Here is a 28,000-nt window from a genome sequence, read left to right as displayed (position 1 = left end):
TGTCAAAACCTGCTTTGCTTATAGCACATGGTGGGACTCCAGTCCCTTAATCTTCAACTCTCACCTTCTTGGTCACAAAGAGTTCACTACTGTACACAATAAATAGTAAGTTTGCTACAAGGTTGCACAGGTGACTTTTCAGGCAGACTAAAATTCACGTGTAGGGAAGGTAACTTACATTCTGTTGCAATAAGCTGGCTGCTGATTAGGTGGTTTTCTTATCAAGAATCAAGAATATTCCATCGCCGTTTTGAAATCACGCTTCGTTTTTGTACGGCTGTTTCCTTTGGCGATGCTTAGAAATTCTCGTGTCACACTTCCTGATGGTTTTGTATTATGCTTTCAGAATTTTTGTTGTTGTTGTTGAAGTTCAGAGATAGAGGGGGAAAAAAGATTGAAAAGACTTGGTTCACAGATACCCAGTCACATGATTTCTTTGATGTCTTAGGGCCAAGTAAATGGTTGTCCAGCACCCTTTTCTTTTCAAACCACTCTGCTGGCTCAAGGTTTGTAGAGTTGGGAGAGAGATTCAGGTCCAATTTAGGAAGTAGTTCTGGACATAGCTAGCAACCCTAGGCAATGATGATTTGTTTGCCAGTGTGAGACACTGAGTACATGTACCATCTCAAGTCTTCTGCGTTATCAAACTTTAAAGAATCACTTATTGTGTGCTGCTGAATGCAAGCCAGCTGTCTCCTTAATTTATTTGTACCCAGTAGTTACAAAAAGAGTGACCAAAACAGAACATAAGGTTGGTTTTTTCCCCAAGTAAAAACTGGACATGCTTTTTTGTCCTTTGCAAATAAAGCCATGGCAGAAGGTCCCACTTGAATCTTTGTTATTATCAAGAATTCCAGCACACCAGTCTCCTAGTACACTTCTGAACTTTATCTTGATAGTAAAACTTTCCTTTGGCTGAAACACCCTTTTCTATTGAGCTCATGTTATCTGTGTAAAACTCCCTATCCCAGGCTGGTTGGTCACAGTAGAAGTTTCACTAAGTTTAGTTTAGTTTAGTCTTTTTTTTTTTTATTTTTTCCATTTTTTTGGAATAGCTATTTGTGTAAATAGCTTAGATGTTTAGGAGTTAAAATAATTCTGCTGGGACTTTAATTTTTAGTTTCTTTGCATTTTCAAAGTGTGCCTAAAAATAAACAGAACTTGAGCAAGAAGTTGTCAAATAAAGGAGTGAAGGTCCCACAGCCAACATCCTCACTGTCTTGGTTTTTGCTTCTGTTTTCTCTTCTTCATCTCCCTTTTTCTGAGATGCTGAAAGTGGCTCTGGGAACAAGTAGTAAATTAAGGAAGGCTGAAATAGTACAAGGACATGGTATCTTGTGTTTCAGCCTAAAATTCTATATCCTATGTTAGCGCCTTACAGGATACTACTTTTGTTTGTATTTTTAAGGTTATGTGGAACAGGTAAAGTGGCTGACCCAGCCCTTTTTTTTTTCCCTTACTCAAAGGAAGAAGGAATGCTCAAGGACAGGGGCTCTAGGGTGAAATTGAGACAGAATTACTGTAGAAAGAAGACAGGAAGGAGGAAGGAGAAGTGCTTCCTCCTTTCTTTCTTGGACAGAGGATTGAAGAGCAGAGGGAAGGTGGGAGAAAAGATCCCATTGCCACTGCTTTTACCCTCAGGGGGCTTGAGAGAAAATGGATAAAATGGCTAATCTGAGTCTTTTGTCACCCAAAACATACAGTGTCACCTCAGCAGGGAGGTCACCTGTCCTGGTAGGCAGCCACTGTCCCAGCTGATTGCTGCCACCTCACTAGAACAGGCTGGAATGTCATCTGTGTAGGGTGTTACCAAACGTGGAATCTAGGAAAAGGGAGGAAGAGAAAAGCTGTTGATAGCTTGGCTTTCCAGTTTAAAACACGAAATACCCACTCAGAAATAAACTAGCCGTTCATGTAGTTCACATGTCAGGGAGGTAGGGTCTTTATCTGCTTTTTTACACTGCATCAGTACAAAAAAAGGAAAGATGAAACATCACTTCTGCAGAGAAAGAGTTGTTTACTTGAAGTAGGAAGTGATAAAGCCAAGACTGTTGGATTTTATTTGGGCTTGTTGCTGTGTGGCAGTTCAAACCTTGGTTTGCTTATGGAGGTATGAATTCCAATTTTTGTGACTTCTCTAACTAGAGAGAATCTATACTTTTAGTGTTACATGTAGGGTCTAAAATCTGTCCCTTATTGTACAAGAATGATTTTCTTTCTTAAATGAGTGAAAACCAAGGCTTGCCTCTGTTATGAGCAAGCCAATATTTTTCCTTGAGCTGTTTATTCAATGTGAATAGTGTCCAGCTTCAGTTTGAGAGTAGCCTTATGATAATGGTTGAAGACCACAAAATAGGTATTCTTGTCATCTTTTAGAGCATGGAACCTGCCACTGTATCCCATGTTACTCTGATTTATTTGTGCACTGGCTTTAGCCTTTAGAAGGTTTGTGACACAGAGACGCTCCCTCAAGATCCTAACTACTCAATACTTAAATGTCAGGGTTTTTTTGGAAACATTGATCCCAAAGGAGAAAAACACTTGTATTTGACTGCTCCAAAGGCTCTTTGATTGGCATTGCTTTACCAATTGACTGGATTTTGATCTTTGTTCCATAGGGGCTTAAGGAACTGTGACTTTCCTGGATATAACTGGCCTTTGTAGACAGGGTTAGATAAGTGTGATTAAGCATCAGTGGTAGTAAAAATATTGGAAGAACTCTTGTAAATCAAAGTTGGAGCTTCTAGAGAACAAAACATAACTTCAAAATGTCTTTTGAGCAAATACACTTTGCTTGTTTTCTAATGTGGATTGAAACAAACTTTGAACAGTTCAACAGAAATTAATTCTGGTGCTGTCTGTTGTTGGTCAGAAAAGAAAAATTTGAGATATTGTAGAACGGTATTAGCTAGAGGGTAAGAAGCTGTTGAAATGCTGAAAATAAAAATACATACAAACCTGATTGCTCCTAATAAAATATTAGAGCCTCAGAGAAATTTTTCTTTGATAAATATATCAGTTGGCTGTAGTTTGATTACTTGGCTTTGGACCTTATTGTTGCTCTTCCTATTGAGATCTCTCTTGGTATCCCCACTGTCTGGAGTGCACCCACTCTCTGGAGAAAATTTTAATGTAGAGGGAGAACAACTTCTTGTGTCAGTTCTGGTTTTCTGTTCGTGTACTGGAGATGATGGAGTAAATGCTAGGGTTGCTTGTTTAGGGTTTTTTCTGCCTTGAACAAACAGAGCATCATAAGCTTCTTAAGGTACCTTTTATTGGCTGATTAACTTACCACCTGATCAGACTTTGCAGTGGATAAAAAACAACAACAACAACAAAAAGGTCCTCTGTCTATAATAAGAACTTTTTTTTTACCATAAGATGAAAAAAATACTGCTCCAAATGTACAAGTTAGGCTTTTCCTAAATAATTTGGGGCAAGAAATACTAGAAGGCATCAAAAATTCATTCTGTTGCATTTCCATCTATGGAAGAAAACCTTGCTGTGCACATTCATAGAGAGTGCATATATATACACATAAATGCAAAGTGAAAGATCATGAATGCTCCTTCACACACTTCGTAACCATACCTGAAACAGGTATTGCTAAAGTTTCCAACAGGTCCTAAAGTTTCCAACAAAAATAGGAGGAGGATTGTGCATTAAGTGAATTTTCAGTTTCTTTTGGAGAAGAAAACCACCTGTTCTCATAATTTTCCCCTATTGTTAGGGAAGTCTCCTTTCTAAAACCAAAATGCCGTACTTTTTCCTGTGTTGCACACTTTTCTGAAACCCTAAATGTATGCAATTTGTACTAAAAAACCCGATTGTGACATTTGCATGCTTAACAATAAATACTGATCATTATAGAAAATGTCCTGCCAGATCCAAAATAGTTTCACACCTGTGCATGGGGGTGGATAAATGCAACAGGCGATGATTCAAAGTTAAATCAGTGCAGTATATAAAGACATTTTGTGATACATGAACATAAGTCTATTCACAGGCTGGGAAAGCTTACCTCTTTTTAATGTACACGGAGTTACTAAATCTGTAATTTAAAAGGTTTTCTGATAAGGGTTTGAGTGTTCCTGCTGCAAAATCCAGTAATCCTTTTTGTTTCAATATCATGCAAAGCCAAACTTATTTTAAGCGGTTTTATTTTTTAAAAGGGAGAGTGTTGGTGAATAAATATTACATTGGTTTTTGAGCATTTACGTTATTTTTGATATATTTGTTCGATATTATTAAACTTTTCAGATGTTGATATTACTGAATGATGGAATATATAAAAAAGCATGGGTTAAAATGTAATCTACTGCATTATTAGAAAGAATTAAAGTAGAGGCTATATTTTACAGTGTCGTCTTTCAAATCTAGCCATGCTGTAAACTGATGTTTGCTGTATGCTCCTCCTGATTTGAAATAGATGAAAGAGAATGAACCTTTAATCACCATGGTTCACACTATGATTGAGAACTCGGCGCTAAGACCGCAACTGTACCAGCAAGTAAGGTCTTGGATAGTGAATGAAATTGCTTTATCATCTGCGAAAATTTTCCTTAGTGACAGTTTTGGTTGTTCCTCAGACTTATTCATAACATTGGTGTTTCTCTGATTTGCTTTGGAAACCCACAAGTCATCCATGCTTCCTAAAATGCTGCAATATCGTTAGCATGGCTTTCGCTGCGTTTTTGTTGTTTAGTATTAAATGTACACTTTTGAATAACTTTTTCTGTCTAGACAATTTAATTAGTTGGTGCTTTATGCAGGCGTCCAGTAAATTCATGAAACTTCCAATAAGCTTCCAACATTTGTCTTAGCATGATTCTCTGCAATTAGTGTTCAAAGGTGCTTCTTTCTTTTGACCACTACAAAAGCATGTGAGTGGTGTTTACCTGGTCATTTCTGGCAATTTTGTTTTGTTCTAGGAAGTGGATTTACAAGTTTTTGTTTGCACCTACCAAGCCTTTAGCCACTTGAAGAAAGCAAGGATCAAAATTACTTTGATCTGGGGCCTGTAAATCCAGAAGGCAGTGTCTGTTCATAAAGTCACAGCAGACTTTACTGTGCACACTTACAGAGTACTTACCAGTAGTGCTGGTTGGCAATGGTAAGATGGAAGAAGAATCGGAAATGTGAATGGAAATATTCTCTGTGAGTTGAGACCTGCATTAACTTATGAGCATGGCCAATCCCTTTCCGTTGGCACCGCAGTGACTTACGGATGCTGGGGCCGAACTGAATAGCCCCTGTCAGGCAGGGGATGCTTAAGAAGTTTCTTGCCTCAGCTACAATGAAGGTGTTGTTCTCACAAGGGAATATCTGGCCAGTTCCCTTGAATTTACGTTTATGCCCTTGTGAGCCAAAATTATGCATAAAGGTTGCACAGTTTGAAGAAAAGGGGATGTTCTGCCATGTAAAACAGATGTTTATTGTTGCTGTGTTTCTAAAAAATGCTGCAGCTTAATTGCATGTTTCATTTTCTTTAAAGTCAACTCCACATCGTAAGTTTACTTCCGATCCAAAAGTGTTGCCAAAAAAATCTCAGCTTTCCAAAGGAAGCTGGGTTGGGATTGACTGATTTCATGACCATCCAATTTGTGCTCCTAATGCAAAACAGGAGCTTTAACATGGAACCTGAAGGGGGGAATGAGAGAAGTAAGGTGTCCTCAAGCCCTCAATGAAATTTCGGGGGGTTGCTGTAATTTTTTAAAGGAGCCTGACTGCTAGGATTTTGTTAAAGCAAGTCAATTTTGTGTGATAGAGTGTGTAAGACAGAGAAATCAATAGGTGTATAATGAGCAGAGGTGCTTTAGATGTGTCAGGGGAAACTCACCCGAGCTTCTAATATTAAATAGACATATTTGAGGTGTAGCTGTGCCTGGGCTGATCTGCTCCTGTCTTTGGGGATACCAATAAATTCCCAGGTGCTGCCCTGATGAAGCTCTGCTGTCAGCTGCAGTATCTGCCTTCACCTTGCAGGCACATCTGCTGCTTCCTATCTGACACTGAATAAACACCTTTTTTGACATTCTTGTCAGAGGAACAGTGACTCTAACAGGTCATGAGGACTGAATAACCTGTTGCCATTAGAGATGAGGTCTCTTCAGGTCAGAGTGTTTGTGGCATGTCGGAAGGCTTATGCAGAAGCTGCCTTAGCTGAAGAGTAACATCATCTTCTGCTTTCATGGATGAAGTTTCCTGTATGAGATGTTGAATTAACTGACTTTCAGGATAGGCTAAAAACACACTCAGTGTTTCACTGCCTAAATAGTCTTCTAAACTTTTGTAATGCAAAACTGACCTGTTTAAAATTCTAGCAACTTGTTTAAAGTCTAAACAATGTATAATGTTTTATTCAAATAAAATAAATTGGTTTAACAGTCATCTTTCCTGCTGCAGTTTTAAAGAGATGTGAATAATTGGGAGAAGCCTCTGTGCAAGTGACTGAAAGTTGTTTTGTTGTCAGGATGCTGAAATAGTTTGTGATGACTGCAGCCATTCCTGTGGATAAAGAAAAGGATCTTTCTCAGCTTCAGTTTATTCAGTTCCGTTTTAAGTCTGAGCTCATTTAGAGTTAAGCAAAGGAAAGCAAGAAAAGCTTGTATTTAATTTCAGATGTCTTGCTTCCTGTTTGTAATGATTAATGGTTCTTTAGTAAAATAGCAAAAACATCTATTTCAAATGTGTCATTTATAAGACACTTCTGTTTGTGATTTGTTACATCCTCAGAGTTATTTAGATCACTTTGACTCACATCAGTCTACTCTGCAGACTGTGCTGTAAATTCACAAGTACAAGCCAGGGAAATTATTCCATATGTACAGACAAGAGAAAAAGGATTTTTATGGACTAGACCCATTTCTACCTTGGTTTGGGGTTTTTTGCTTCTTCCTAATACTGGATGAGGAATGTTAATCTTGTTCTCTAACTAATCTTTTTCTCTAAACCAGTACAGGTTGACTTTAAAAAGCAAAATTTTCCTCAATTCCTCTTATATGTGAGTTCTCTTGAGGAGGAAAACTTAAAATCTGAGTGCAACAAGCTAACATCCAGGTCTTGCCATGGATAATTGTTCTTAATAAATTCAAATAACAGAAAAATAGCCCTTAAGTGTTTTGTTCCTATAAGGATAGGGAGGTCTTGCTTATGGCTTATTATTATTATAGGAGCTCATACATTTAAGCTGTTAGGCGTGTTAGATTTTGAGAGGTTTCAGGTTTTGTTATGAACACAAGATGATTGTGTTTGAGCTAAAAATCTTATTTTTTCAATATGTATTTGAAGTGTGTTATGTCACAGAATTCAAAATTGAAGGAGACCCTTGCTTAATGGGGCTAAATGCCCTTTGCCCTGCTTCCTGATAGCAAGAAGTATTTTAAAAAGCAAAAGGCCTCTTGGAAGTCTTTATTTTAATCTTGTGCTCAACAACAGAATGTCCTAGGTTGTCCTGGTTTAATTTCCTAAGTGCAGCATCCTACAGAGGTGCATAGCATGCTTTTGGGGTGTGAAATGTCCTCCTGTATTTTTATTGACTCAAAACAGTTAGTGGAATCTGAAAATAGCTTACAAAGTAATGAAATAATGCTGTCACTTAATTGTTTTCAGTATCAGCTACTTAAATAGCTTTAACCACTTGTGTCTCAGCAACACCTTATGGTGTCCATCATGGGGGATCTCTCCCTTTCCGGGAATCATCTGGTACTGGTGTGTGACAGAGGTGGGGACTGTACAGTTGATGGCAAAGGATTTCTAACCTAAGAAGGAGGTTCAGTTAAGGTCATGTTACTTTTTCACATGCAAGATACACATTTGGCCAAACTCTGCATGTGCAGTTTGCCTTTCAGAAATGCTAAGTCCTTTTCGTAGGTCCTCAGGGTGCTGCTCTCTACTGACTGGGGGGCTTTTGGTGTGTTTCCCCACGTTAAGAGGAATGGATTTGGTGTGTTTGAATAGGCAGATGTCGAGGGAAAGGGAAGCCAGCAGCAACTCCTGTCACTGCTTCAGTAGATGGCACTCTTGCTCTGGAATTACTGTCCTGGCAAAGGCTTTGTGGGAGCGATTTGGCAAGAAAGGCGTTTGTGGAACATGACATGAAGTACATTTTGATAACTTGGTCATTGGAGCTCTTATAATGCGTTTTCCAGGGTTATGAGGTTGTTAACCTTGCCTGAAATGTGTAATTGCGTTTTGTCTGCTGCAGTTCCCGTTGTCATTCCAGCAGGATGCGATAGCATTGCGCACTTCTTGCCTTGAGCGGATTTACTGATGTGCCGTGAGAAGTGGAGCTGCTGTTTTGTCAGAGATGGATTAAGTTATTCACATTATTTGGGGAGGTTTTGTGCTAAGTCTGTGTAAAGCGTTGCAGTGGAAATGTTAAAATGAGGTGGCTCTGCAGCAGTGCCTATTGTGGGGAGCTGGTACTGCTGACCAAAGCAAGAAGTTGGTAGCATTTGAAAAGTGTGCTAGGATTTTAATAAGAAGAATTAGCATGGCTACAGTGTTCTTTGAGAATCTGTTTTCCTCTTCTTAATACTTAAGATGTGTTCCTCTCAGGAGGTACGCAGGGCTAGGGATGCTGAATTGGCAAACTGTTTTAAACTCAGCTATAATTAAGGTTGAAATGCCAGAAAAATGAAGGTTTCTCTTTTTTAAAAAGTATAAAAAATGCTGGCTTGAAAAAGCAGTATATTTTTCCAGCTAAGCCACATAAAATGCTGAGCAGTGACTTGGAAAGGTGTATTTTTCTAATAGGGGGTAATCTTTCTTGTGTAGTATCTTTCTGTTGTGAAATATAACTAGGTTTCCTCTGTAAGTTAAAGACATTTGGCCATGTTTATGAGTTTTATTTAAATATTTCCATTCCTCATTTTTCTCTCATTGTGATAAAATCAACAGTAAAACAACACAACTCTACAATAGTGGGAGTTTAAATAGATATCTCAATTTGTGTGACATTCATGAGGTGCAAAAGTGCTGTGGCTTTTTTCATATTCCAACATTCATTTTCATGAACTGTCCATTTCAAAGAAAGTTACTGTGTGTTTTTAATACACTATACATACTTCTAAATTGTCACCAGGTACATTTGCATGAGATATGTGGGCATAATATCGTGAAATGAAACACTTCAGTGTGTTGAAGATTTATTTTATGTTTGGAATGCTTGTCTCATTAACCCTTCCCTAGTCCTTTTATTTATAAGTGTCCCTTAACACAGACTTGTGTTTTGGTAGTCCTTCTTGTACTATAAAGTCACAATAGCCTAATTGTGACAGACACATGGAAGGAAAGCATCTCTGTCAGGACTCTGTACACACAATGTTTTTAATTAAATAGAATGTGAAGGTTGATAGTGTTATGTCCATACTTGCTGTATAGGATATTAAGTAGTTACTGCATGTGACAGTTCACTCTAAAATGGGGAGCTGCCTTTTTTCTTGTAAAATACTTTAAAATCTTGTTACTGGTCAGTAACAGATTGAAAAAGTTAAGAACTTAATGTGAGGAGCTTGAAAGTATGAAAGTATTTTGAGGTACTTTGTATCCTTACTCGAACGAGGAGACAAGTTTGCCTAGGTCCAAAGATAAAATAGAAGAGCTTCCATTTGTGGCATTTCTGGTAATGCTCTGTTGGAGGGGAGGAAATTCTATGAAAAGTAGGAAATCCATATGGAAAATCCATGTGAAAAGTGGTGGCTCTTACTGGACGTATCTATAACAAGATATTTACATATATGTTGTAAGCTTAGGTCATTCTGCTCTGGTTTTGGATTCACATCAGATCATCCTGCTTGTGAAATACCTGACCTTAGTGGGCCTAGAATGGTTAATTCAGAGTAGAATGAGCCCCTGTATTTAGAATTCATATAACAAAACTTGGACACAATGATGCATCATTATTTAGATGTACTCTGGCAATTTCATCTTCCTACATAATCCATGTGTGATTGAGTTGTACATCTTTAAAACTCCAGTTTGCATTAGAAACAGCCTGCTAATTTAATGCAGCTCTACTGGCAGTCTGCTTGACATTCCATTTATTTACCTTCATTAATGTATATTGGCTAAATATGTATTGTTCAATGTGGTAGGTTTACCTTTCAAGCAAAAGCTGATTTCTGTATTAAAGCTCTTAAGTTGAACAGTAGTTTTCATTTTCACAGTCCAACTAAGTTGTTTTATGGCAATATTATTCTTCCTTATAGTTAACACAAGAAGAATGTAGGGGTACACTATACAAATATAGAACTGAAGAGCTGGACATTGATGTAAGTCATTTGTATTCCTTCTTCCCTGTAAATGTTGGTGTTTGTATCTTGATTTTGGCAATGATTGTCCTCCTGGCTTTTGGGTTTGAAACCCACTTCATACAGGTGATTGCCAACAGAAATTGCATCATGAAATTGAGGGACATGTCTCTGCAATAAGTTTCTGACTTGCAGGAAATATTATATTTTTGGCTGAAATTTTAACTCTCTGATACAGTGACCTGAAAAACCATGGGACAGACTGTGAATGTATAAAATCATCTTTATAATACTAAGCAATATGTAAATTAAAATAGAATCTAATACCTATTATTAAGTTGTAAAGATTTAGCTGTAGAATCATAAATTATATGTTTTGAGCTATGCTGTTTCAAGTTATAATAGCACTTCATAGTAAAGAGGGTTTCTTAAGTAACTTGAAAATGCAAGACTGGTGCCTTCATAATTTTAGAATTCTTATTTTAATAACATTTTATACAGATTTGTGTAATGATTTGATCAAGTTAGATTTTGATTACTGAAGATGTAAATAACAAAATGCTAATTGTGGTAATTTTCTGTTCTATACTAGGCTAAGCTTAGCCATTTATGTGAACAGGATAAAGTTGTGCAAGCACTGGAGGAGAAGCTTCAACAGCTACACAAGGAGAAAGTAGGACAATTGTATTTATTACCTAAACTGGATGTTATTTTACATGCTTATTATCAGAACATTGATAGCTGAAATAAAATGAAAATCAGCCCAATGATGCAGAACATTAAAAATAATTCTTTTTATTACAATAGTACACGCTTGAGCAAGCTTTGCTATCAGCAAGTCAGGAGATAGAAATGAATGCAGATAACCCAGCAGCCATACAAAATGTAGTCTTACAGAGAGATGACTTGCAGAACGGACTGCTCAGCACTTGTCGGGAAGTATCCCGAGCCACTGCAGTAAGTACCACGTTCTTTCCAGCAAAACTTAATGAAGTGTGAAATTATTATGTTCATATTCTTAATTGCATTGGTTTTGCTTATTTTTGTACTGCATCCCAACAAAAACTCAGTTGTCTTTTACTCCCTTGTGTTTTTGTCAAAGGCGGATGGAAAGTGATCTTTTCAGTGCATTCATTGAGTGGTCTTTCTCTAATTTTTTTTTTTTTTTTCTGACCAGGAATGGGTGCATACAGACTTTATTGGTGTGGTGATTATCATCTTTATGAAATGAAAAATTGATAGCAGAAGAAGTAAATAACGAAAATAAGCTATTTCATGTGATGGCAAAATAGTGTCAAGCACAAACTTTATTTGACTTATTTTAAGCAAAAGCCAGCTGCAGGACTGCCGTAGTCTCTCTTAACAGTGGGCCATTATATTTAAAAGATCTTCCAAATTATGCACTTCTAAAAGTCTTAAAAAAAAAAGGGGGGGAAAGGAAGGAATTGCTGTTTGCTGTCCTTTTCCGCTTTGTGATGGTTTCTGCACTGAAATGACAAAGAATCATTTTTGCCTACTTACAGATATATCCAAAAAGGTATTTCAGTGTCAGATTCCAGGGGGTAGCTGTGGTAAAACTGGTATGATGTCAGCCCTGAAATACTGGCTGTCTAACTGAATGTTAGACTATCTTGTAGAAGGAATTGGTTGGACACAGGAAAGGGAACCAGGGGAAAGGAAATCCTCAAGATACACTTTCCCTCATTAACTTTTTAATTTATTCCAAATGAGTAAATTGCTTGATGTAGGCTGCAAAAGTGAGATGATGGGGCCGACCTCAAAGAAGAATAATTTTTTTTCCCCACCTTTTCCTTGTGGTGTTTGCAGTTGCACATATGTAAAGTAGCGGTGCATTCGCGGGCCCGGGGCGCTCCCTGGCAGCCTCGCAGGCAGGGCTGGATGAGTTACATTGCCTTGCATAATGCATTGCCTATGCACACACATGCTGTGCACTCACACATGTGTATTCCGGGTGATAAAAGAGACAAATTTGCATCCATTTTTGTGGCTTTTCTGCCTCGCTGGAAAGACAGCTTAAGATCCACATGCCTTCTGACTATAAAGGCGTATTCTGAAGAATTTGCCCTTGCCTATCTTTTCTGTTGGTGAAAAGACAAAATGCTGTTTGTTTGAATTTCATTCAGTGTCATTAGAAAATCAAAAAGCTGTTTAAACATTGCATTCTCTAAATTAAGTATTTATTTATTGCTGACACCTATTTATGTGTTACTTCCTGAAGTTTCATGCCACTGGAAAAAGAAAAAAATTGGGGTTTTTTTTAATTGAATGTGCATCTGTAATGCTTTAAATTTTTTGTATACTTAGGAACTGGAAAGAGCTTGGAGAGAATATGATAAATTGGAGTATGATGTAACTGTAACAAGGAACCATATGCAGGAGCAGCTCGATCGCCTTGGAGAAATTCAGGTGTGGCAAAGGTCTTAAAGTACACTCAATTCACTTTGACTTTCTATGAGTTTTAAAACTAAACAGATGAAAAAAGGGGGACAAATGGTGAACTAAATTACAAACTTTCAATTTCTTTTTCTACCTTGTAAGTTCTGAAGAAGTCTTCACTTTTTCCTTTTGTTTTTTTAAGTTATAACACTGGTTTTCCTTTGTCTGGAAGCTTCCTTTTTTTGTTGTTTCAGTGAGCAGCTTTGAAACAGGGTGGCTTTCTCAGGCCTTAGTTGTACTGACAGTCATAATAAATCTTCACACAAATCCTTCCATTTAACTGAATGTTTTAAAATTAAATCATTCTATCAAAATAAATTATTACAGCAAATGTGTAGGTGTTCCTTCAGGCCTTACAAGCGAAAGGTTCTGCTGTGTATTTTAGTACTCACTGTGCAGGAGTGGACAGTGTTGGAGCTGAATTCCTAAGGAGAGCTCTCTTTGACACACACACAGAGACATGGACATGGAGGTGTGCGCAGATTACCTGGGTTAGGCAGATGGGTGTGGTTTGCACTGCAGATTCTTTGCTCTGGGGGTTGATTTTCTATGCAGTTTTAATCAGATTACAAGGAAGCCCAAAATCTGTAAACCTTGCATTGATTGGTCCACAGTGTGTATGTCCATGAATGTAAATAGGTTTATATGCCAGCGTGCAAACACTGTGTTCATCTGCACCTGTTTTGGGGCTGGAACTGATGGTTCCTTCTCTCTGGTTGTGTGTGGGTCTCCTGTGCAAAGTCTGCTTGGATTTTCTTTGCAGACAGCAGATGAAATTCTGTTCTTTAAATGAAGTTTGAACTAGCAGATTGCTCTCAAATTGACTGAGGCATTATGAAATTAATTAATCTTACACTTCTTGTTCCAAATTATATTTGAATGTTTTATGGGAGAGTGTCTGTCGTTACTGCATTTTATTTTCCTTCACTGCGAAAGGATACGCAGTGTGGTCTAAAGAGAGAAAAAGGTTTTCCCCTTTTTTCCCACTTGCAGTGTATTCTAATGTACTGGCCATATATGCTGTTTGTTCACTGACAGACTGAGTCAGCAGGGATACAGCGTGCTCAGATTCAGAAGGAACTGTGGAGAATTCAGGATGTCATGGAGGGTTTACTTAAACATAAACAGCAAAGAAGCTCTTCAGAAGCAGGTAGGCCAATGGTTTTGTCTCATAGGACATGAAATTGGATCATACAAATTTTTAAAGTACAAGCTCCACTGGTGCTTTTGAATGTTTGGAAAAATGGCACAATGGCTGAGGAAAGAACAAGCAAATACTACTTTAAGTTGATGCTTGGTGTATTTGTTTGATAGCAACAGGTTGTAGTACTTTTTTTAAAGCTGTTTATTGAAAATAATTTTTCTCTTTTTTTTCCCTACACCTTTCCCCCTTCCCCCAAACAGGCATCATGATATCAAGGACATTTTCTTCTATTAAATATAAAAATGAGGTATGGTTTTAGCATGTTTACTATTTTAGCATTATGGAAGTTGTAATGTGGCTATGATAAAAAACAAGCATTATCTTGAACATTTTAAGGATGTCTGAAGGATGTATTCAGTATGTTTCTGTAAAAACACTGCGTTATGAACTAGTTTTAAAGACTGATACCTCCACTAGTAATTTTAACGCTTTCATTTGTACTGTGTCTCTATATTCTCACTGGTATGTTTCTCTTTTCCATTTCTTACCTTTTCCTCTCCCTAGGCTCTTACCATAGAAATATAAACCCTGATTTACGGATATGTTTTCTACCCACCACACTTTTCATGGGAAGAAATACATTGCTTTATATGTTTATTCAGATACTGAGCCTGGTTCTCAGATAGCCAGAGCACCCACAAGAAGAGCTGAAACTGTGGGAGCTCCCAAATGTTCAATTCCTCTGAAAATCTGGCTAGAAGTTACAGTTTTAAAGGGACATTGTCATGATTATCTAAAGTGTATGCAATATACATCTGGCTTACAGAACTTTCTAAAAGCTTAATTTATGTAAAAATCTTGCAGAAAATAATGGATTTAATTTTTAAAAGGACGATTTAGAGAGTTTGTACATGTCCAATAGGAAGTGCAGGTGTTAGAATTTTTGTTGTTGTTGTTAAATGTGGCATTGTCCCTTTAATTGCAAAATCTATAGCTGCTGTAGCCATGGTAATATATTTTTCTTTTTAAGTTATAAATAATTGTACCAGGTGCACACGTCTAAATAAGGTGACTATTCTACAATCTTTAGGAAGAGGAAGTAGTCCCACCTCGTCCTCCACTCCCTCGGTCCTATGACTTTACAGAGCATCCTCCCATAATCCCCCCTCTGCCCAGTGATAGCAGCTCCTTGCTCTGTTATAGCAGGGGCCCAGTACATCTGACAGAAGAAAAGAAGATGTACCAAATTCAAGGATATCAGAGAAATGGATCTTACTGTGTAAGTGGCTTCAACTGCCACGTTGTTCTTGAAGCATCCTCCCTCCTTTGCACAGTCACCATTTTTGTTTACTCATCTGGCTACTTTTGTGTTATGGTTTTACTTTTATTTGGTTTTGTTCATAGCTGCATCATTTGCTCTTCACATTTTCCTGTCATACCTTCTGTGCATATATAAAATGTCTTAAGACTTAAATTTCATAAAATTAGATTCTTCTCCTCACTAGTTTTTTAAAAAACTCTGGACTCAGTTTTTGAAGCTTTTACTAGCTTGTTTCTAGAGGATAATTTTAAAAAATCCACAACTCTGCCTTTTTATAGCAATTTTTTCCTGTAATTTCTGATTGTCTGGAAACATTGTTACTCAAAATAACTACCAAAAAGTACTTCTGCCATAGCACTCGAACAATGGAACTCTGTCTTAAAGTGAGAGCAGAGTTATCACAAAATAATTGGGTTTAGGTCTTAAGACATAAATACTTGTACCAAACTGCCTCTTTATTTACCTCACACCTTGATGTTCCTCAGGGTCCTGATTATAGGCTTTATAAGAGCGAGCCGGAGTTAACTACAGTAGCAGAAGTGGATGAGTCTAATGGTGAAGAAAAAACAGAACCAATTTCAGAATCAGAATCTTCTGCTAAAGGTTTGTCCCCAGGCACTACAACCTTTCAGCTTTTTCACAAGGAATGCAGAGCTTAGCTGTGTTACAGAAGCTGCCTCATGGTTCGTGCCTTTGTAGCCTGTCCATTTCTCAGTTTGATGGAACAGCTTCCACAATAAAATAATGATTTAATTATATGACGAGAGAAATTTCAGTCAATTACACCGCAGAAAAATCAAACATTACACTCACCAACAACCCTGAAATCCTTATTGACACCATGTCTAATCACATCACTCACATTCCCCACACACCATTCCCTTGAACAATTACCCATTTTATGTTCTTGCCCTTGAACAATTACTCAGTTTTTGAATCAAGCTCCCGATGTTATGTCGCTGGAACGTCCAAAAAGGCAGCACCACAGAATTTTCAGGCTCTCATAAGGCAGGGAAACAATGTCTTTTTCTTTTTTTTTAATCTTGTAATTGTTGAATTGCCTTCTGTCCTCTGATATAATAGGAATAATGATCATGACCTTGGAGTGTACAGACAATAAAGGTCTTTGCAATTGCTAAATGCTTTAGATTCTTCTCTTCATCTAGCTCCCATAAAAGCTACTAATTGCTTGGTAGAGTCTTTTACCAGGAAGTACTTCTCAATTCTGTTTGTTAAAACACACAGAATAGTTTGTTAAAGGTGACTTCAGGAAAATGCTCAGCTTTACTGCCTCCCAAAAACCGTATTAAGAGCTTGGAGAAAAAGTACCTAAACTTAGCTATTTTTTACCCCTAAGGATTGGTGTTTCCAGTGCCAGCAGGACCACTCCCTTCTGTTTTGGTACTTTGATGAAGCCATTTACAGAGCAGGCTGGTGCAACAGTAGCAGAGTTTTACCAAGAATCATAATTACACAAAGATACTGTCTTCATCAGAATGGTCATAGAGGTTTTTAAAACTAAGGTTAGCATACAGTTTGGGTATAAACTGTGTGAATGATACTGTGATATAATTAAGCTTGCACTTACCACACAATTTGTCAATTCAGATTCTCTGGGGTATTTGCTGAGATAAAATGTTAAGGCACATAATTAAATTTCTGTTAATTTGGTGGCAAAAAATGGAAGGTTTATCATGAGATTTGCTAATCATCAATGACCTAAATTGAGAAACTTGTCTTTCTGACAACATGCCTACATTTTATTGACCTGTGATGTTTCTTATTATTCATAGTAATTTATGTCAAGAGGTAATGATCATGACAAAATAAGAAAGTCTACACTGACTATATAAAGCAACCCAACACTTTTTAAGCACCCCAGTCTGCTTTCTATCTCGAAGACAGAAATTATTTTATTACGTCCATTTGTAGAAAAACAGTCCTCAGTCAGGGACAGCAATAGCACAGTGTCCTCTAAGATAAATAATATTTAGGGGTGTGGGACAGAACAGCTGCAGTGGTAGCAAGCAGTGAGGGGCTTTGTATATTCTAAAACTCTCTTTGGTCTGTTGTTTATCATAGCTGTGTTTTATCATCTGAGCATAGAAATTTTCTAACAGACATTTCTTGTTCTGGGCATTCACTCGTAGTAACAATCCCCATGCAGTAGGAAAATGTAACCATTTCTGATTGTTTAAGTTCTGTTATGGTGTGTATGCCACTACAGCTCTATGCTGGTACAGTAAACAGTTTTATGCCATTCTGTCTTAAGGTTTTAAGCTGATAAGGAAAGAAACTTAAAGGCAGCTCATCTCTGAGTTTTCTTTCTTGCTGTTTTAAGAAGTCATACTTAAATGATGGTGGTTTCTTATTGAGGGTGGTTCTAAAAATTAAAAATTTCAGAGGAAATTTAAACATTTTTTCTAGTGGTTGTGCACATTAGAGTACTGAACACTTCTCATGCCAGCCATTTCCCTCTCTTTTCAAATATCAGCATTTAAAGAGAAATGGGACCATGTCAAATATGAGACCAGAGGAATATGATGACCTGTGTAGTACATAAAGGTCACACAAAAAGAAAATGGAATTCTGCTGTGTTTTATCCTTTTTATTGTCTAAAGGAGACCCAAACTGTTGCTTTATAGCAGAATATCCTCAGCTCCTGTTTTCACTCCCCAGCTGACCAGGCTCAGGGATGATTTCAGTCACACACAAACATGAGCATGGGTGTGCACACACAAGTGAGGCCATCTGAGAGCTGGCTGGACCTACGGTATCTTCACCCATCAATTCTCAGTCCCTCTGGCCTCTCCACTTTCTGAATGTGCCTTTTGAAGAGGAATTCCCAAGGCTGACAACATGTGTTTTCTAGAAGACAAATCAACAGTTTTTGCAGTGTTTTGCACAGCACTTAGTGTGTTGCTTTGCTGTTTTGCAGGCTCACATTTCCCTGTGGGAGTTGTACCACCCAGAACCAAATCCCCAATGCCAGAGTCTTCAACAATAGCATCCTATGTCACTTTGAGGAAGAATAAGAAGATAGATCTAAGAACGGTACTTCAAAATAACCTCTGAGTATTGGACGTGTTCATTTTAAGTTTGGTAGTTACTTCAAAAGTTGAAGTTATCTTAATTTTCTTTAACAAAAAAAAGAAATCACTGTTATAAAAGCATTATATACCAGATTAATGGAGACAGCTATAGACAGAATGATAAAGTTGTGTTGTGTGTGTTAAACTGCATGGAGACACTCAAACTGGGCAAGAACTAAATGGTAAATGATAAATCTACTGATCTGCTGAAGTTCAGGCTTGAGTTGAAAGCATATGAAGTATCTTTGAAGGACCTGTATTTGGCAATTTAACAGCCCCTTTATAACAATCACAGGCTTTTATTTATTTCATTACTAAAACAATTCGGGAAATAGCTAAAACAGCCAAAAAATAAGGATGTAATAAGCAGTATGCAGGCAATAAACCTGAAATGTTAGATTAGACAGTTCTGTAGTCTCTGGGTTAAAGACACATTTACATGGAGTTTGTGCAAAAGAGAGGAAAACTTTCACCATAGTTACAGCCCAGATAGTAGAGGAGAAGTTGTAAGAAGACTGGGAGAGGAGAAAGAAGCTCACAGGATGTTGACTGGAGAAAGAATACCACTTTTCATAAGTGAAATCAGTTACTGTAAATGTCCTGAATGCAGCTGATTAGCCTGAAGTCGATTTTTCTGTCATAAAAAAGTATAAATCTGTCTGAAAACCAGTGAATTTCAAGAACAGAGTAGGTAAATAGGTGTTATTTTGGGAAAAGTATAATGCTTAGGATTACAGATTTTTAAGTAGTAATAAATTCACTTAGTTTCAGCCTGCACTTGCAGTTAAATGATGCCCAGCTGTAGTTTTTCTTGAAATAAAAAGGCAGGAATTACTATTAGATCAACTGGTATAAGTGTCCTGGATCATTAAATTTCAATTATGTTTCTGTCTCAGTCAAATATCTTGTGTTTGCCAGTTGTATAATGTCTGGTAAATTGTTTCAGCTTGAGAGGGTGGCTTTGAGAGAGCATCTACCCATTCTCTTAATGTTTATCATTGGTGATGGTAATGTTACTGTTCAGAAGAGCAAATTATTCCTTCCTTTTATTTTGAATTTCAGTGTTCATTGATAATTGGTTCTTGTACTTTTTTTCACATACATAGGAGGTCTTTATTTTTCTGCTCTTCAGTAAATCAGTGATCTCTTCTGGTGAGTTACCAGTTTGGCATCTCGTTTTTTTGAAACACATACATATATTTTTGCTTCCACTTAAGGAAAGACCAAGGAGTGCAGTGGAGCAGCTGTGCCTTGCAGAAGGCTCACGGCCTCGAATGACTGTAGAGGAACAGATGGAAAGAATAAAGAGACACCAACAAGCTTGTCTGAGAGAGAAGAGGAAAGGACTCAATATTATTGGTGTTTCAGACCAGTCTCCTTCCCAGACCTCGTCCTTTGTCAGGGATAATCCATTCAAAGTGACACAGGTGGGTCCCACGGTGATCACAAGCTTTGATGTGTCCAGTTAAAAAACAAAGGAGTTTATTTGAGACCAACTGTAGAGTCACAGATGCAAAAAGACAACCTTCATGCTGACACCTAATGACAGAAGCCACTTCTTTGCCTTTTTGGAAAACGGACAGTTCAAATCCACATCCATTTGATTATGCACTGTGATGTTTGTTAACAGGGTGGGGTGTTTGAGTCAGATTTAGCAAACAACATGAAATTGCAAGGTTTGTGACTGAAAACAGGATCAGGAAGAATCATGACTCATTTTCTGTTGAAATGAAGTCAATGCTGATCTTTCTGCCATGTAATATATTCAAACATCTGTAGCAATTTTAGGTAGGAATGTGTGTTTATGATCAGAGCTCCTAAGTGGTGCTCTTCTGCTGTGGTGTTTAAGCCCATAAATACGTTACAATAGAACCCACACTTTTTTTTTCACTCATTCTTAAACTTGTTTGTTTGCCTAAGAAGTTTAGTCAAGGGTGAAGGATGGAGAGAGAAGAGGAAGATATAACTGCTTGTCATTAACCAGGAAATATTATTCTGAAGATATATCTAAAAACCCACAAACAAGCCCCAAAACGCTGAACCAAACCCAGATATAGGATAGCAGATATTAAGCAGCCTACTACTTTCTAATATCAAGAATTCGTTTTCTTTTCCAGTAGTGTAATGGAGTTAATTTTTTGGTTGGTTTTTGGTTTGTTTGGGTTTTTAATCTTCTGGAATAGTTTTTTCTTCAGACCACACTGTTTACTAACTTTTTAAAAATTATTTGCTTTTCCACTGGTATGGAAATGCCTTCTTTTTTTGTTTTGTAGGCATTTAAACATCTGATTTTCCAAAAGCAGATTAAATATATTGCAGTGTCAGGAAATCAGATATTTCCAAAGATGTTTTAGGTTTGCATTTTGAGTTGGTTTTTTCCCTCTCAGCATGGTAAGCTGCTACAGAGCTATACAAAAGTTACTTTCTCTTCAAGAACTTTGCATCCCCAGAAGACTCTGAATTCCAGTTTTGCCTTTGCAATAGAGCATCTGTATTTGGGCTGACATCAGGAATGCTGTATGAAGGGAGTTCCTACAAATATTTCTGTGATTAACACTGCCTTTCTAGAGAAGAGGTCGTGCAAAGCAAAGCTTTGCAGATGTTTTGTTCAGTCGTTTTTACAGAGGTGTTTAAGCTTTATCTCTTCCCTGTGGTATTGTTTCATACCTGAAGGTGAGGAAGCTGCAGTCCTGTGCATGGTACCTGGGTAGCCAGCACAGGGCAGCAGAGTGAGGGAATGGGCCAAATCTGTGTCAGAACTCAAAATAATTCTGTTCATTTCACCATGTTCCTCAGTCTTCTCTGTGAAATCAGGGCTCTGGGGATGATAAGAAATTTATATAGTAAGTGAGAAGATCTCGGAATTGAATATTTAACTAATAGTCCATGTTGCAAAGTCACTTTTTCTATCACAACTTAAATTCTTCCAGAATGCTATTTGGCTAAAAGCCCCAGGATGAGGTATTATGCTGAGTAATAGCTTCTGTTTCTAAAAGCATAGTTTCTGTGTCTATTGATTTTTAGAAAAATGGTGCAGTGGCATTAACAGCTGGAAGTCTTTTCGACTGTGGTTTGGTTATTTAAGAATTGGAGGGGAGAAAGGATTTTTATAAACGGCCTGCTGTGTAATTTTGAAGTGATTACCGTAATACAAAAGGAAGTTGCTTCGCAATCGTTGTTGGCACAAGCGTATGATAAGGGGTGCATACTTTAATTTAGGAGAGCAAAGACATTGATTTATGAACTGACTTACGTGGAATTTCCTCTTAACAGAGTGCATGTGTTAGATCACAGGAATTCAGCCTTGAGATTTACTGCTTCCATGGCTCCTATTTTTCTCAGCTCCAGTTCTTAGATGAGCCTCCCTTCGGGTTGGTTTGCTGCTCTGCCAATATAATGTTCACAGTTCACAATCTTAAGTCACCTCTACCATCCTTCCTCAAAATTTTTATATCACCTTATTCTCTGTGCAATGGATATATTTTTTTAAGAAGTAATTAATATCCTCTGCCATTATCAGATATTATGTTGTCCTCTATTAAATCATTTCACACCATAGGCTTGGAGGATACCCAAGATAATTGGAGGAAGTACATGCAGGTGCACTATGAATTTTGAGCTGAGAGCAGATTTTTATCATTTTTTTTTTCTTAAACCATAAAAAGCTATTTTATAAAAAGAGCAGTACTTATGAATGCAAGTAAGAATGCTGCTAAGCTGGTGTGTGACTGAGCTAAATATGAATGAAATTTCAGAAGATAAGGGTGACATTGAAATGCTGGAGAAGAAGGGGGGAGCAGAAAGTACAGTAATCTTACAGACAAAGAAATGTTAGACAGGCTGAACTGTTTTGAAAGGTACAAAAATGAGGAAATTCCAAGTCCTTAACAATTTCCATTTTCCTTATTGCAATGTATGCTTAAGGTTTTTTCCAGTATTTTTTTTTAATCACAGTCAGAGGACAGCACAAGGCTCGGAACTGAGACTGTGATAACTTCTGTAACAGTGTGTTCACATACCAATTTTGTTCCACAGAATCGGAAAAAGGATGATACAGTGTCTAGTAACATGAAGGAGTTGGAGAGCACCAGTAGAGAAAATAATTTGAAACAAAATAATGGAAGTCCTGGAGAAGAAATAGCACAACTGAAAAATGATGGAGAACAAGAACATAATTCAAGTTTTGCTAAAGAGGTACAGAACTATTCCTTATTAAACTGTTTGTTAGCTTGTCTTGCAGTAAAAAAGTATTTTGAGGCACACACACCAGAGTATGGGAAAATGAGCCAGTTCCTTTTGCTTGGAAGATAAAGACTTATTGTTGGATAGACGGTATTCCATAGAGATTCACAAAATTACATTGAATTTTCATGTATATGGTCTTTAAATAATAATCATTGACATATTCATTGCTTAGCCTACCCCAGTGTAATTTTTGACAGCCATTTAATGTCCCTGGATTTTTGTTTGGTTGGCTGTAGTGCATCAAATAGTTTATAGAAAGCAGAATAAAGCTGGCACAACAAATTATACATGGAAGTAGGCAGTACCTGTACTTTTAGGTATTTGTCACTGGTTTGATTTCTGTCTTGAAATAGTTTGAACCTCACCTGGCAGGGAATTACCTTGGTATTTCTGGTACTGAAGTGCCCTTAACACTCAGCAGAACCAGACTGACTGTGAAGAATGGATTACTAGAGTTGCTTCTACATAATCACATCCTGCTTATAGGTTTTTTTTTAAAGTATTGTGTAGAGGTTTTTTCTTTTTCTATACCCATATTCCTCAGTTAATCACTTTGTACTTTTCCTTTTCCTCACTTTTCCTTTTGTTTTCCTATTTCATATTTAGTTTTTTAAAATACATATCTGATGGAGAATGGTATAAAATCAAATAACTAATTTAATTGTTATCCGTTAAAAACACTTCCTTATTGAGAAGTTATCATTAACTGTTGCTTTGTTAAATATGCAAATATTTCAAAAGGAAAATTATGTAATACACTCAAATTGATCACATGTAATCAGAGACCTTTAAGAGCAGCATTCATTCTTATCAACAAAATATTGCAGTATCTGGAATCTCTGTTGGCATCATGAAGAGAGGGATAGCATGAAAAAACAGGCAGGCTGCAATCCAAAGAGTTCAGATAAGTTCTGGAAGTTATTAAGTCAAGCCCTGCCCATAGACTCTGGTATAAGTTTTAGGATAACTCTATTAACCTGCATGGTATTGATAAAAATTTCTTAAGTTATGTAATTCTGAGTTACTAAGTATACATGATGGCAAAATTTGTCTGTTAATAAAACTGTTTCCTGGTACTGTATTTCTTATCTGCCACTTAGTGTGTGTTACAGCCTTTTGTTTCATGATTTCAATTTTTTTATAGCTGTCCAAAGCTGATGATCTTTTATCAGATGCACATGTTGTATCTGACTCAAAAGAAGTGAGTAATGAAGAGAAAGCAGAAAAGAAAAATAAATTGGAAGAAACACATGATGGTGATATAAGGTAAAAATCAAACAAGATGTTCAGAGGCTATTTTAAACTTCCATGTTGTATTTATTATCTGAATGGACCAAGCAACTGCCATAAATACTGACAAGGTATATTTATATGGTTTTGAGTGGTTTACATATAGGGAAATCTAGAGGCTTAAGTGCTGCCGGAGTTCAGTAAGAGGTGATGAGTTGGTGGGTGAAGCAATGGTTATTTTCAAGTGTTGTCCCAGTTATAAACAGAATTCGTTCATAATCCTTGTTTTGGCCTCCAAAATGTGTTTAATAATGTCAGTTCAAGCTTTGCATCAATTCATTATGAACACTTCAGCCAGTGCTTCCATAGCATGCTCTTTATTGCTGATACTGAGGAGCAAACTAAACATCATACTCAACATCTCCTGCTTTAATTTTTACCTCACTACTTTGCAGCCTTGCAGAATTAGAGGGATATTATATCTTGGATAGTTCTCTCTAAGGATTCATAACTTCAGTGTAAGTTGCACTGCAGGTCCTAAGTGAGTTCTCACATTAGGTCGTAACTTTGTCACAGGACCCTTCAGCAATAGGAAACTGCAGGAGTATATAAAGGAAAGGAATTTAATTCCAGGTGCCTTTTTAAAAGTGTAGCTATACAAAGTAGAAGGGTTTCAAAATGCCTGCTTAATTTATGCTACCTGGACTTGCAAGTTGCAACTTTTTTCTATTAACGGGAGAAAATTAAATTATAGCTCCTATACTTAGTGGTTAACACCTGAAATTAAGTTAGAGCGAGTTCTAAACGCTGTGCTTTTATTAAGCAGCTTGCAGAGTGTGACCACAGTTGCAAACCACAAACCCAAAACCAGCTCAGAAGAAAGTGAAATACTTAGTGCTCAAGAAGAAGAAGGGATTGTGTCTTCATTTGAATTAGCAGCACAGTCTTCAAAAGGAAATCAGGCAGCAGCAGGTATGGAAAAGAGTTTGACTGAAGCACAACTTACACAGTACATATGTAAAACTTTATTTCATTTTGATTGTGTCTTTTGATGCTCTGAAACCCTTGTGAATTGGAAGTGCTGAGCTAGTCTACATGTGAACAGTTTTATAACGTAGAGAAAAATAGTTTCCCAGTGGACAGCTACAGAAATCCCTTTTTTTTTGAGGTTTTAATATAGCTTTTATAGCTGCTAATTCAGGGATTTAAATAACTATTGCCAGAAATTGAGTCATACTGTAGTTGTTGGTTGGAGCAAATCCTTCCTTTTTCATCTCAGTCCTGGATATATATAGATTTTTTTACCATTGCTCCCTGCTGCTGAGTGGCCTTAGATATGCCCAGGATTGTGGAATCATTGAGAGTTTCCAATATTTTAAACTAGCAAGTAAAAGACCCCAGTTTGGTCATGTTTTGGGGAGTAAGAAAGATGAAGAAACAGGAAACACTGCCTGTCTAGTACAGTGACTGGTGGTGGACTATTCTGCAAGAAGAGAAGACTGGAATAAAGCAAAACTGCATGCAATGAAGGAAAAAAAGGGGGAGGGGGGGCTGGAGTGAGTAGGGGAGGAGGAAGGGAGAAGACAGAATTCAAGACATTATTAGGATATTTGCTGATGGGAATGGTTAAGCAAGCCAAATGGTTCAACTTACGGATATAAAAGGTGATCTGGACCTTTGTAGTGCAGTCAGCAATCCTTTCTGTGACTTAATAATCAAAACCAGAACTTGTATGTGCATTTTGTACTGCTCAGCAGAATGAAAAAGCTGAGTTAATCTGAGCTGAGATATGAAGGTGGGTCTGGGCCTATCCCAACTACTTAAATTTTACTTGTTTTTCCCTCTCTTTCTTGGCAACATAAAACATCAGCTTTCATGTGTTTGCTGTTCTACTAGTTATTTCTAAGCCTGATTAAGGATCAGCTATGCTTTCCCTTGAAGTTGTGCTTTTTGTGCTGATCAGATTTTGAGTCCTTACTTGTGTAGCTTTCATTTGTTCCTACTTACATTTACCATGGCTTAAAATGGTGATTTTCAAGCTTATCTTTATTATGGCTTCTCTAACTTGTACTCTTATTTATTTTGCTGTATGACTTGCAGTGAAAAGTTTGCCTTCTTCACCAGAATCGTCCTTGTCACCAGCTCCATCCACACAGACACAGCTCACAGAAGGATCACATTTCATGTGTGTATAGTTACAGAGAAGTACGTTCTTTTTTTTCCCACCCCTCCTGTTCCTAATATTCTTCCAGGTATTTGAATTCTGTTATTTTTGTGAGAAACATCTGTAGCTGATACTCAGCAAGACAGAGTTACCTGCAGTGTTGAATATAAATCAGCCAGAAAGCAAACAAATCCCTGTATTGATTTGCTTGCAAGGAGTGCATTCTCCATCCAGCTACAAAGAGAAAGGGCTAATTGGTTTATCAAGCATGTTCTCCACAACTGGCAGGGTAATAGCCCTTGGAATTACACGAGAGGCCTAAGCTGTTACAAAACAGGGAGTTAAGGCATGAGCATCACTGCACAGGTGCAAATGAGTCTTGGTGCTTCAGTCATGGTAATGGGCAAAGTGGGCAACCAGAGCTCAGACTTAGTGATGCACAGGAGGGAATGGGCTAATGGCCTGAAGAATTTATGGCTTAAGACATAGAAACAGCAATTGAAAAACTTTTTTTTTTTCTTTCTATAAAGAAAGCCCTACACAGCTGTTGTTTCCTGTTGTAGTGGGTGATTGCTTCTAGGAATCAAGTTAGAAAGCATGAGTTAGGCTAGATTTACATGTTCCTACCTGTGATGTTACCCACTTAATGAATGGCAATGGAAATATAAAGTATGTGTTTGTTTAGACAAGTGTTTAAGAAAATTAGTAGGATATCAGTGTGAATGCTTCAGCACTTTACCAGCATTTAAATCAATCCACATTTCTTTGTTGTCAGGAAATGTCTGTTTAAATAAGCTTTCTACCAAAGAATGAGCTTTGTTTCAATGGCAATGTTAAATGCCATAGCTAATGTAACTTAAGAAACCTTTAAAATCAAGAACAATTTAAAATTGAGACGTTCAGTCATTTAGCATGAGGACATCTGAAAATGCCTTTTTTTTAAATTTGCTGTACCAATCTCAATTGCCAAGGTTTCATCTTAGCAAAATTAGACTACTTAGTCATCACAGAGAGCTTTTGCATATGAACTAAGGGCAAGAAACTGTTTTAAAAAAAAAATCTGTTTAAAAGAAAAAAAGGAAAATTATTTTATTATTTTTTCCTTTTGAGAAAGTGGAAAATGCCATCTTCACATTCAGTCCTGACACTGTTCCTGCCTTCCTGATGGGCGTGGTCTGGCATGATTAGATTTAGCTTGAATTCATGTACTTTTATTCAAAATTTTTATTACAGAACTATTTAAAAAAAATGAGTGGGACTTTTCTTCTGGAAATACTGATTTGTGTTAATGCTTTTCAGGTTCACTGTGTAAATATACACACATTTATCATGCATCTCCTTTTTAAACAGGACAAACATTCCCCCACCAGCTGAGTTTTGGGTCAGTAATGAAAGTGAAACTGCACTGCTGGATTCTGTCCGTAGGCACAGGGCACCTGTCAGGACGGGGAGAGCAACCAGAGATTTATCACCAATTGCATTAATCTGCTTTCAGCTCAGATGATCAGATTGGCAAATTCATTTTCTTTAGCATTTATGCTAAATAAAATAGAAATAAATTGGAGAAGGGAAGGCGCTCATTTGGTGATCTGCCCCATCACTTAAAGCCCAAGGCTTGGCCCCCTGGTGAGGTGTATCCCCACAGCCAGTACTGCAGGTGGAGCATTCCTGTGTTCAGGAAACTCCTACCCTCTACAGCCCCTAAAGAGGCTTTAATTGCTGGGACAGGATGGTCCATCTGGGATGGCACTTGTCAATCTGATGCTCTGCTTGCACATGCCTCACCGTGCTGGGGAAAGGATCCCAGAACTTCAAACACAGCCCTCATGGCTCTTTAGTCTTCGGATTGAGTTGGAAAAAGCTCCTAACCATGTGCATGTACACTCCACATCGCTGCATGTGATGCCTCTGTTGATTGTTTCCTTGGAGTTCCGAAACAAATTCATGCCATGAGCTGGGCTTAGCATACAGAGGAGATGGATGAAGCATAGTGCTTGCCTGCACTATTTACTGCCCTTTCCTTTCTGGGGCTGTGGTTCCAGTTTTCCAGTGTTTTGCTGAGAGATTCTGGCACATCTTTTAGCATAAAGGAAT

At 37.5% G+C, this 28,000-nt stretch overlaps 1 protein-coding gene and 1 long non-coding RNA gene across 13 annotated transcripts in view; one reads left to right on the top strand and one right to left on the bottom strand.

The window, feature by feature from the left end:
- Positions 1-28,000, top strand: part of LOC121673007 (pleckstrin homology domain-containing family A member 5-like) — a 102,181-nt gene that overhangs the window by 70,315 nt on the left and 3,866 nt on the right. For 3 of the 12 annotated variants that reach the window (XM_042045997.1, XM_042045998.1, XM_042046000.1), the window contains 14 exons: positions 10,212-10,274; positions 10,846-10,926; positions 11,061-11,210; positions 12,579-12,680; positions 13,749-13,860; positions 14,115-14,161; positions 14,945-15,133; positions 15,661-15,778; positions 18,114-18,229; positions 19,485-19,694; positions 22,303-22,461; positions 23,657-23,778; positions 24,569-24,714; positions 25,843-25,927. In XM_042045997.1, coding sequence (XP_041901931.1) covers positions 10,212-10,274; positions 10,846-10,926; positions 11,061-11,210; positions 12,579-12,680; positions 13,749-13,860; positions 14,115-14,161; positions 14,945-15,133; positions 15,661-15,778; positions 18,114-18,229; positions 19,485-19,694; positions 22,303-22,461; positions 23,657-23,778; positions 24,569-24,714; positions 25,843-25,927 — 1,700 coding nt within the window. Of the gene's footprint in view, positions 1-4,429; positions 4,511-10,211; positions 10,275-10,845; positions 10,927-11,060; positions 11,211-12,578; positions 12,681-13,748; positions 13,861-14,114; positions 14,162-14,944; positions 15,134-15,660; positions 15,779-18,113; positions 18,230-19,484; positions 19,695-22,302; positions 22,462-23,656; positions 23,779-24,568; positions 24,715-25,842; positions 25,948-28,000 lie in introns of all 12 variants that reach the window. The other 9 variants (XM_042046002.1, XM_042046001.1, XM_042046003.1 and 6 more) reach the window with 6 other exon arrangements.
- Positions 20,931-21,650, bottom strand: LOC121673008. The gene is made up of 2 exons (XR_006019110.1): positions 21,521-21,650; positions 20,931-21,085 (listed from the first exon to the last, which is right to left on the bottom strand). It is a non-coding gene; the product is annotated as an uncharacterized LOC121673008 (long non-coding RNA).

The sequence above is a fragment of the Corvus kubaryi genome, unplaced genomic scaffold (assembly GCF_017639235.1).
Source record: "Corvus kubaryi isolate FWS band 111438036 unplaced genomic scaffold, C.kubaryi_AGA036_p1.0 65087, whole genome shotgun sequence".
Taxonomy (NCBI): Eukaryota; Metazoa; Chordata; class Aves; order Passeriformes; family Corvidae; genus Corvus; species Corvus kubaryi.
Note: the sequence above shows the minus strand (reverse complement) of the source record. Positions and strands in the feature narration are given on the sequence as shown.